This window comes from Chrysoperla carnea, chromosome 4 (genome assembly GCF_905475395.1).
Source record: "Chrysoperla carnea chromosome 4, inChrCarn1.1, whole genome shotgun sequence".
Lineage (NCBI taxonomy): Eukaryota > Metazoa > Arthropoda > Insecta > Neuroptera > Chrysopidae > Chrysoperla > Chrysoperla carnea.
The window spans coordinates 46043821-46056213 of record NC_058340.1 but is presented as its reverse complement, the minus strand read 5'-3'; the positions used below and the strand labels follow the sequence as shown (position 1 = coordinate 46056213).

The 12393-nt window shown below is 27.7% G+C and overlaps 1 protein-coding gene across 1 annotated transcript in view; it reads right to left on the bottom strand.

The window, feature by feature from the left end:
- The window catches only part of LOC123298743 (paired mesoderm homeobox protein 2), a 33372-nt gene extending 21710 nt beyond the window's left edge, over window positions 1-11662 (bottom strand). The window contains exon 1 of the mRNA XM_044880837.1: window positions 11494-11662. Within this exon, the coding sequence (XP_044736772.1) occupies window positions 11494-11662 (169 nt within the window). The remainder of the gene's footprint in view (window positions 1-11493) is intronic.
- Window positions 11663-12393: the final 731 nt, after the last annotated feature.

Genomic DNA, 12393 nt, shown 5'->3' with positions numbered 1-12393 from the left:
TAAGGGCTGACTGATCAGCCTTGTTCTATTGTTTAACTGGCTGACTTTCACAACTGTCATCTATATGCAATATACAAGCTGTATAACAATTTTCCGCTTTAAAAAATTCATTTAAATACCACGGAAATCATAAATGAATCTGATGTATTTATTGTTCATAAATAAGGGCTGACTGACCAGCCCTGTTCCAACACCTAACTGACTGACAATCATAACTGTTATTTATATGCAATATACAATCTGTATAACAATTTTCTGCTTTAGCAAATTCATTTAAATATCACGTTCTTTTCTCGTTAAAGATAGGCCCAGGAGTTCTGAACCATACTGTATATTATAAATAGGTTATACAGACAACATTTATAATAAACCTTTTTACAATCAATAACAAACATATTATGTATTAAATGTTTTGTCTGCAATAACAACGTATGTGTTCAACAAATTACCTAGTATTGTATTAATAAAATCGACCAGGTGAATTATTATGTATATGATAAAGGTAGTACGTACGCATTTATAATGATATGAATGGATAGTGCTTTGATGATGCAAACATATGTATAAGCTATAGACATAAACATACAAAGTGTTCGTTATATCTTGCAGTTGTAAGAGCCAGGCCAAAAAAAATTCGTTGAATTTACTAAAGCTGATAATTTGAGGATTGGTTATAATAGTTTTGTACACATATATATACTGAACAATAGAACAGAGGTCAGATATATGCTATCGAAACGATGAAGTTTTACGTGGTACTAAAATGAATTTACTAAAGCTGAAAATCCACTTTACTGGATAAATCACAAAAGTTCAAGTAAAATTTGCCTCAATTATTTTATCAAATTTTATTTTTTCTACAAAAATATTCGAACGTGAATTTATTCTCAAATAATAGAAATTGTCAACATTTCATAATTTCATTTGAATGTGGTTTTATAACTATTTGTGTTAGTATTGTAACTTAGGTCAAAGATCCTTGAGAAAGAAAATTCGTTGTAATATATGTATAAGAAAATTGAAAACGGTTGAGCCATCACGAGAAAGCCACTTTTTTACATTTTTTTCTTTAAATAGATATCTTTTCAAAAATCTATTTTTACGTAAATTCTTAGGACTCGTTTTACTTTGCCAAATGTCAAACCGAACTTTAATTTTCTTACGCCTACTACATATTAAGTAGCTTTCCTTCTATGAAAAACAGTGTATGAAAAACATTGTGTGAAAAATCTTTGCAAATGGAATCTCAAAAAGTGATACATCCTTTTCAGTATTTTATGAGGAATATTTTTGTTTATAATATGTTGCAAACTCGTAGCCACTTTTTTGAAAAGTACATACAAACAATCACGTAATGAGGTATTTCAAGATTGAACTACTTGGGAGAAAATTGATACGAAAACTCCATGGATAATAAATCGAAAAACCTTTGTTTCAAATCCTTAATTTTATTACTTGTCTTTCTCAAAAATTATGCGAATAATTTTTGTTGGCTTCACAATAGAAATTATTTTATACTTTAGATTGAGAAACCAAATTTTTTAATACTTCGGAAACGCGGGAAAATTCAATTATCTTGTTTTCATAGCAAATCGGGACCTTTTTTCATTTGCTTTTGTCAAAAGTTGAAAAACAGATATTTCCAAATTTTCGCCACGTGAAACAATCGTTGAAATCGGCCTAAACAACAACGAGGAAAAATTTTGCATAGGCCTTTCACCATCCTATAATCTACAGCTAAAATTATTGAAATATTCTCTGAATTCTCTGTACAATTGAATCGCTGTTGCTATTAAAATACTCTTCATATTATTTATTTTTGTTGTCTGTTTTTTATTTGTATTCATAAGAGATTAAGTATGTAATATAATAAATAAAATCGTTTATTATTAAACCTTTAAGGCCCTCACTCACATCATATATACATCATGATATTACCTGAGCTTTAGAGAGAATACGATGATGATGTTACAACAGAATAAATAAGTAATATCTAGTGTAACTGGATTATTACTAGTGAATGTAGTATAATATGTTAATTTGATTCATAGTGAATGTAATAAATATGTACTACAATTAATATCCAACTAATATAGCTTACCAAGTTTTTATTTTTTATTTGTTAGAAATCAACGTATTGAAAAGTTTTAATTCTGTTTAATAAATCAAATTAAAAGGTAGTTGTAATCGGGGGTAATTATTTATCAATAAGTACTTAGTGATTATATTATATTATATCAATAAAATTATGCAAATAAATTATATTTAATATTATGTGAAAGCAGATCAAATTGATTTTTTTATATTTATATGTAAATAAAAGTAGATATTTTAAAAGCTTTACCGAAAATTTGAATGCTTGTGTACTTATTAATGAGTCCTTAAAATGTCTTCGTTAGGAGAAATTAATTTTTTGGAAAGTCTTTTTTACATGCTTTACATGCTCGTATATCGGAGAAATAGTAATAAATGCAGGTTTTAAGTCAAAAAGTGTATTTAAATACGTTACCACTTATATGGAAAACTGTTCATTCATCGTGATACCGAAATTAAAAGAACTTTATCTGTCTAATTATTTTGTAACCAATCACATCATGCAAGCAATATATGTTACAACTAAACATTGTAAATATTCATCTTATTAGAAGTACAATTTAAAATTATCGATTATTTCTCAAATTTATTCTTTTAATTTATAATATTATAACATTCCTGTATATATATATATATATATGTAATATATATCAAGATATGTTTAGTACCAAGTTTGTAACGCAATATTGATGCTACGAAATGCTCGAAATTTTAGTATAGGTGTTCATAAAATCACCTAATTTGTCCATTTCCGATTGGCCGTCAGTTCATCTGTCCTTTAGAGGTCACGAATACTAAAGAAGATATCAAGCTGAAGTTTTATAAGGTGCTCAAGCCGCAAAATGTGAGGCAAACTTCGTAAATGAGCAACATATGTTAATTAGGTTTTGGGTTCGTAAGATCCATCTTGTAAACCGTTAGAGATAGAACAAAAGATTAAATATAAAAAATATTTATTATTTAAAAAAAAAAACACAACTTTTGTTTCAAACATTTTTTCGTACACATCACTGGGTACCCGTAAGGGTGCAAATTAGGACAAAACTTTGGTAAATTTTCTCCAAAACTATAACAGTTAGAGAGTTGAAAATTTGTAGGTAGCTTCAAGTAGAGGTCTTGTAAAATATTTTTGAAAAACAAAACAAAATTCAAGTAAAAAGCAGCCGAATCTCTGTCAATTGTTTGTTTTCACGTGTTTTATTTAGTTTTAACTGACTTCGTAAGAAATGTTCTCTTTCCTTCAAAAATTATGTAGTTGACTTTTAACCACTTCCAAGTTTCCCTTTTTTGTCATTTGGATTTTGTCATATAATTTGTCTACAAATTTTTTTAAAATTGGAATATGGTGAAAACGCCGTAAGAATGTAATATTGCGTTGGAAAGTGAAATCAATTTTATGTGGTGATTATTAATAAAAAAGACCATCTGCTTTCAAACAAAAGAATTCATTTCCAAGTTTTTATTAAATAAAATAGAAGTTTACTTGAAATATATTTTTTGGTATTTTTAACACTTCATTTCATCGAATAAAATTTTTGTTTTTAATACCTGTTAAGTATATTGAAAAGTTTCGTTAAAAAATATTATCAAAATTTAAAAATTTTAAATGCTGCTTGTTTTAATATAAAGATTATCTAAATGCGTAATTTAGGCCAAATATATATCTACTAATAATTTTAAGAAAAACAAGAAATATCCATTATCTTAATCTTTATCCACATAGATTTTATTAATCTAATCTAATTCATACATTGTTCTGATATATTGCAGAATACTCTTAAAAATCATATTGAGCTGATTTAAAAAACCTTTTTTTGTCAAAAATCTGTAAGTACACGTATTACCTATTTACTTATTTATATATACGTATTTAGAAGAGCTGCTTTGGATCAAAATATTTTAAATTACAAAAATTATTAAGCTTACACGACTTGATTTTATTAATTTTGGAATAGTTATAAGCTGATTTTATTTTATATTTAGTTATTCAAATAATATGGAATTATGAACTTATAGAAAATATATTTTGTTGAAAATCGAACTCTCTTTTTCGCTTTGAAGTTAGTTTATGATAGCAAATATCTATTATTTCTATATTGAGTTGTGATTGATTAACAGAAAAATACTGGATATGGTTTAAAAAAGACCAAAAACCTATTTATACGAGCAAAAAAAATCTATTAATTCAAAATTTAGTGGTGACTCATGAACACAATAAGGCTAAGTGTGGCTTAAAAAGAAAAAGAAAAAATCTTTAATTTTACAAACAGGAAATTCCTAAAACAGAAAGATTTTTTGTATGCAAATTTCTGAAAGTATTATAGACAGTATATAGCTAAGGGTTGGCCAGTGTTTTCATCTGTGTATCACATTTTAACGTTAATAGCGAAATATGTATAATGATATCGAGGCCAGAAAATAAAAAGCAAATATAAGCAATTTCGATGATTAAATATTTTTTTAAACCCCATGCTAATAAAGAGGGGTGTTATAAGTTTAACGTGTCTGTATACCTACCTGTAGCAACATAACTACCGATTTTGATTTTTGGTTTTTGTTTGGATGTTTATTTGATAGAGAGTGTTCTTAGCTATGTTTTAAGTTCAATTTTATGGTATCGTACCCGATAACTAGTCAGAAAAGAGATAATGATCGTTAAACAGCTGAGTAGGTTTTTCTAGAAACACTCTCGATCAAATAAACTTTCAAGCAAACAAACAAAAATCAAATGTTCTTCCGTTTCGGAGCGACTATGCCACAAACGAATCAATCAGACCTGTAGAAGTTTTTTATATTACATAGGTCTTCATTTTCCATGTCATACTCTTTATAAACGCATACTCTTTATGAATTCAACTGACCAAATTTTATTTTGTCACTGCAGGTAAAGACTTCTCACTGCCAGAAAAAATAGTGAAGATGGTTTTTTGAAAAATTTTAGAAACAAGCAAAATATGAACGTCTATAACTCCTTACTAAACAAAGAGGAAAAAATCCTTTTGTAGTAGCGATTAAATATAAAACTCTGTTTTGCAAGAAAGAGGCGGACAACAATCTTTGAATACTTATAGCTTCTTCGTTTTTTAATTAATATTAATTTAACTTTCAAATTTTGTAATGGCATCAAAACTACTTTTACGTTTTAATGGGTATTGTGGTATATTCGATGTTAGTCATCTACCTAATTATGAAATGTAGATACTTACTATGAAATATTTCATAGCGTTAATACTTTTGCTTAAGGTTCAATTGACAAAGCAAAATATTTCTATTATTTTCTACCCTTTTATTAAAATCATAACCTCAAAAAAATCATAAAATAATGACAGATTGCTAAGTAATTTAATTTAATTCGTATTAACATCAAACAGCACAGCATCAATATTTTATGCTCTTAAGAATTGATTCGATAAAATAAAATCTTGAACAGATTTTCAATATTTTTTCGTGAAATTAGTGACGCATATTAATACACAGATCCTAATTGTGGTTTAATCTCTTAAACAAATGAACATATACGAATTTAACAGCCTTCAAAACAAAGCCAACAAAAAATCGACACCCTTTACTGTTTTAATAATCTATTATATTAAAAAACATATATAATAGAGGTTGTTATAGATTCCTACCCCGCTTAGTTCATCACCCTTTGCTGGTTCATATACAATTTTTAATATTTCATGCAATCTTGAGCTTAAATAATAGATTTTATTTACGGTATTAGACAAAGATAACATATAATATGGTACTCTTGAAATTCTTTTTATTATACAGACGAATTAAACTTTATAATAAATCGGTAATACCTACTTGAGAAACTGAAATTTTTTTTTTGTTACATTTTCTTTGTGTCTGAATAATGTTGATGGCAAAATAATATCAGCAGGAGTCAAATATTCAAAAATTATTATATTGGTTTTCATAACGATTCAATTTTTTTATTATAAATATACCTCTTTTATTCACGGTGTAAAATTTTTATATCGTTTTTACCTCTATGTACAAATAGCCACGAGGTTTTAGTTTCCAGAAGTACTGATACTAAAAATGTTGCGATTAGATTTCTATGAACATTATATACCCACTAAAATACAGTGAATATTCAAATTCATAAGTCCATTCAAGCCATTTTGACTCTCGTTTGTTTTTTCCGAAGATAAGGTCATAACCAATTCTTTGCTTTTTCTTTTTTCTATTTCTTTTTCACAGATGTGATTTGAAAATTAATTAACATAATTTTATATCATAGAAGCCTAATGATTTTGCAACGAAAAATTTAAAATTCATAAACAATATTTTCCTTTTTTTAAGCTAAACTGGCCATACAGTTTTTGTTTTGCCAACCGTTACTGATATATAAGTAACTCTGATCTCCCTCTGCATGTAGAGGTCGTGTGGCGTCCACATAATATTTTTATATAGTTTTTTATGCTCAAGTATGTGTATAGTTTAGATTCATATGCATGCATTAAGTTTGGTTTCTGTTTAATCAAACGTAACCCAATGTTTATATCCTAAACTGGTTACAAATAAGTTTAGCTATTAGCATTGTTATTTTCTTGTTAAATAAGTCAGGAACTGTTTGGATCTGTATGCAGTGGAGCATAGACGCATAGAGTTTTTGAGAGATTTTGATGTATTTTTTGTTGTTGGTTTGGCTAAATACACGAATTTTCCGTCGGCAGTACATAAATATTTGAAATATAAAAATAAAATAATCGTTTAATTTTTAAAATGATTTCTTTACTGATAAACTTCACAAATACCGTTATTGAAATTTCACTGAAATAGTAATGAGAAACGGTTTTCTTCAGTGTGCTATTCCCTAAATTTGAGACTGTTCCTTGTGTTCTTACCATACATGCCAATATGGTAGGCACTAGCTTGTACTATCTACTTTTGGAAAATCAGATTCTTAGAAATATTAATTTAACAAATTATTATAGAGAGATTAGACAAAGTAAAATATTTGAATAATTATTTCCTTGCGCTTCCACCATAAAGTTGATTTTTGTAAGTAAGTCCAATAAGTGTGTGATTTGAGTAACAAAAAACACATTTAGAAAAATAAAATACATTTTAAAACAATCCAGGACTGTATAAGAAGTATGGTTGAATATCTCCGTAAGGTAAAGTATTACCTAAATAATTGTTTTTATAACCATTTATTTAAATTATTTTCAATCCTCTTGATTACTATTGCCAATAAAAATGTTTGCAAATTTATAAACAATTAGTATTAATTATGAAAAATGCGATGATGAAAACAAATTAGTATTAATTATGGAAATTTATCTTTCAGATCGATGGGGGCAAGGTCCAAGATGATATAGAGTTGTATTAGCAAGATGAAACAAATCTTAGAGTCATGGCGATTTGAAGTTCAATAATTTAATAAAGAGTAAGTAGTAACTTTTTTTTATCGCACCCTTACATATTATGATAGCCCAGGTTATTAAAGCAGGACTTGGGACAGCAAACGGGAGATAATGACGATTTTGTAATTCATTTATAATCAGAAAAGCATCCTTTACTAGATACAGGCAGGCTGTTAACATTTATAAAGTAAAAGAAAAATAGTAATTTTAACCGGATGAGCTAAAAATTATTCTTGATTTAAAGTATGTGCTGATAAACTGCGAAAACCAACGATAGAGATATGAGTGTGCCCCTTTTCAAGAAAAAACTTGTAATCCAATGAATTTGATGCAAATTTAATAATGTTCTGCAAGACTCCATTTTTGGACTATTCTGTGTTATAAATATCTATTCAATTTTTCTTAGGTCGTATTGGCAACGTTCACAATAATATAATTTTTTTCTACAATTGCAACATCCTGTGTCTGGAAAAGGGTGATTTATTGGCTATCGGTTTCTACCATTTGATGAAATCCTGCTATTATAACTATGACTATCCTGTATAGTACATAAAAATGTAGCTTGTGATATTACAAGCACGATATTACAGAATTGTTTTACCAAAAGTAAGCAATTATACGGGCTTGTTGATGCTAAAGGTTGTCTCAATTATACAAATCGCTACCTCCTTAAATTATTTTATTTTGCTAAAAAAAAACCCCTAATATTTTAATTTCAAAATGTTTAACTCTGTTTATAGACTTGATGAAGTATGTATAAACAAATAGTTTTAAAATTAGCATGTTAAAAATATTAGTTAAAAATGTTATTAAAAAAAAAAGAAAAACAAACAAGATATAAAAGAAAAGCTTTTGTGGTGTGATATGTACAAAAGATTAATTAGATGTAAATAAAAATACATCCGCCCTTTAGGCGTAGGGAACGTCGCCTCTATATCTAACACATTTTTAAATTAATATTCATAGAATATTTAAAAACATTATTAACATACGTAATTGAATTTTATATTATTATTACTCTTTTTTAACCGACTTCAACCAAAAAAGGAGGAGGTTATCAATTCAACTGTATTTTTTTTAATGTGTGTTACCTCAGAACTTTCGACTGGGTGAACCGATTTTGATGAATCTTTACCTATTTCAAAGGTGGTGCTTCCCGTGTGGTCCCATTTTCTGACAACGGCACCCATGAGAAAATCATAAAAGTCTTAAATTTGCATTCAGTATGCACGACAAGAGGACGAATAACTCAATGTCACGCTAACCGATTTCGATTATTCTTTTTTTAGTGACAAATTAGTTAGTGCACTCCAGATTCACTAAAAATCACAAAATAAAAAAACTTTTCACAAAAAGAAAACCGACTTCAAAAGAAAGACTTTGTCAAAACAAATTAATATGCACGGAAAAGTAAAAAAATGACGATAATATAATTTTCTTAAAATTATTGTTATTTTTGGTGTCGGTGTCAGCCAAGCTAATGTAGCAAACTTTTCTATCAGAGTTGTTTCCTTGGCTGACACCGACTCCAAAAATAACAATAATTTTAACAACATTGTATTATCGTTATTTTTTTATTTTTCAGTGCAAATTAATTTGTTTTGGCAAAGTTTTTTTTTTTTTTGAAGTCGGTTTTATTTTTGTTAAAAGTTCTTTATTGTTTCGTTATGACGTATTCTTAAAATATGTAGAATAACTATATTAAAATTTTTAATTATTTTATTCATTTTAATTGTATTACTATTGGGAAATCTTTGGAAAATCACAGCTTTTCAATGAAATAAAGCAGAGTAGGGTAATTATAGCTTGGGGAAAGTCTTTCCTATCTTTCCTATACAAGCGTGATAATACAACTATGATGATAATTTGAGATTTTATGGGAACAATTTCCTTATCCTAAATACGATTATGTAATTTTTGAAGGCATTATATAGATACGTTTAAAACACGATTAAAAGTGCTCAGATAAGAAGTAGCCACATTTTTAATCTAAATAATTTCAAATTTGGAACCAATCTCTATGAATATTCTGTATATTAATTTTATAAATTTTATTTGAAAAAGTTTGAGAGAGGTGGAGACGCATTCTTCAATGTATACGGGATGTTCCAAAACCACCCCATTTGTAGACTGAAGAAATATAAATAAAATAATTTTTTGATATCACGTACCATTAACGGGATAGTGCTTCGTTAATTTCTAGGTATATTTTCTCTTATTTGCTTAAGTTTCTTATGTCAAATCTTACTGAGATAGTAAGATTTAAACAAATTAAATTACAGCCAAGTTTTACTAGGAATATTAAATCAGAACATTTCAGTTAATCCAGTTTTAAGTTTCGCCTCTTTATTGAGACTTCTTCAGTAACTACAAATTATCATTATCAAAATTGCAATATAGCTTCTACTACATAAATGCTTATAAAAAGTAACTAAGTAAGATTTAAAGACAAAATACGAAAAATTTTTAGTGGAGAAAATTTCAAAAATAAAAACTATAACTAACAAAGTCGTATCTCGTTGATTGTACATCGAATCTAGAACTTCTAGCCTTGTCATAAAGTTGTATAAATATTTTATTTTACACAGGTTTTTAATGCAATAGTTTCAGGACACACTGTATAGTGGCGTCAGTAATTACCTCATAATCCCAATAAGGTAAGATTTAATTAATACACGTAAATAAAGTACAAAACGCATTGGAACTCTAGAATATAGAATAGTAATAAGTACTAGTATTTAAAGAAAATCCCTTTTGAAAAATTTGTAATATGCGCTTAAGAATACTCATGTGGATATACGATTAAACTAAAGAAATATTGATGGAGTCCAATAAAAGAAAAAGAAAAGTACTAGGGAAGTGGAAAGATGTTTCACATCTTGCGACGGTTTGGTTCATTGTACTCCAATAAACAATTTTAAAATGTCTGAGTAATCAATTTCAAGTTTTTCAATAAGAAAAATAATATTTTGTAAATATATAATTATTTCGAAATCTTTGGAAAAGTGAATTATAAATTGCCCTGTAAATACAGTTTTACATTTTTTTTTATTACCAATTATCTTACGGCATTTACGACTCTAAACGATTATTTTAATATTATGATAATTTAAAGATTAACTTATTCAATTACTTATTATAATTGATTAATTACTCTAGGTAAGTTCTTGACTGAAGTACATACAAATTTAATTTTGAATTTAGTTTTTGGGACGATAATTACTAATATTACGGTTACAGTTTTAAAATTGTAGACAACATTGTGTTTTTAAAAAGAAGCTTACATCCCTGTCTAAAAAAATACCAACAGTTAATAAATTATCGTTGCCGTAAAAACCGTATATTTAATAAATCATTATTTGATTTATTAAACCCCCGTGAATCACCCTAAAACAAATTGTTGGAGTATTTTACAAAAATTACGATGTATTGGAAAAATATCCACATTCATCGCAAATTATCGTGTAATTTGCATGGGAAATTATTAGAATTATGCTATTCGGTATAATGTGGTTTTCTTTCTACTTGGCAACTTATTTTAACAGCTTATCAGCGAAAATATTCATTAACAGATTTTTTCTAGGAAACTTTTTCTAGGTTTTCTTTTTCAAAAACTTTTTCGTTTCATAGCCGTTCAATTTGCTTCAATTGTTACAGATTTTATTTTTCACTACTAATAATCGTTTGGTTTGAATGTGTTATCCATATGACAACATAATACTAAGGTTCCATCTATCTGATCTTACTTGAAATTCAAAAATACGTGATGGTGGAAGCGTTGGGAAAAGCATATAATTTATACCAATAAATTAAATCATATTTTGGGTATTAATTTACTATTGTAATGAAATATCGCATACCTCTATACCTAAAGTTGAAAAAGTATGCTTTGTGTATGGCTTTAAATTTGATATTTATTAAAAACAAAAAATAAATTGGTAACTTTCCCAAGTTCTAAAGTATTTTAAAATTTACATTTAAAAAAATTGTTATTTATTTAAAAAAAATTCCTGGATCTTACCTTCATGTGATTTACGCTCATTATGCGCTTGAACTGTCCCAAGAATTTGGTCAATCGAATAAACAGCGCGTGGTCGACTCACTGTTTCGTCTGATATTGGAATACCTTGCGACGATTGTTGAACCACACGACGTGCTAATGCATTCGCTGTAATATGTTGCGATTGCATTTTGAAATATAATTTTTATTTTTATATTTTAAACTCACAAAATTAAAAGAAAACTTCAAAAGTCCACAATAACAAAATAATTAAGTCTGTTTAGTTAATAAAACATATAAACACACATTTAGTATATTAGATTAACACAACCATACGCTCTCACATCAGTGACAGCACTAAAATATTTCACCCTAATAATAAAAGTTTCATCCCTTGGTTTACCCCCTCTCTGGTTGATAACTAATTATTACCTATCATCCCACCCCTAACTTACTTAAATAATGAACCCCTGAAGTATTACATTCATATAATATACTATACATATAGATAGGTATACACCAACGAGTTTATAATCGTGATTGCATACCACCCCCCTCCATCTCTAGCATTTCTCACTTTAATGTATGTATGTGTGTATACATGTCACGTGCACAATAAACGTTCATTTCAGCCAATCAGAGATGTTGAACGCCTCAGGCATGCTCTATACATGCCCTATCTTTGTCATATGAATGAATTTATGATTTTGTATTGCGTGCGCAAATTCAACAAAGATAAAGAATGTATGGTATGGTGTTGTATGTTTTTAATAATACAAAAAAGTTCACTTGTTGTGTCATTCATATTGGACATCAGGACATCACACACATTAACTGTCCTTTATTATCATCTATAGGTATATTATTAAGAAAATGTATACATAGAGATTTTCATTATAATACTTGCAGTATATTAACGAA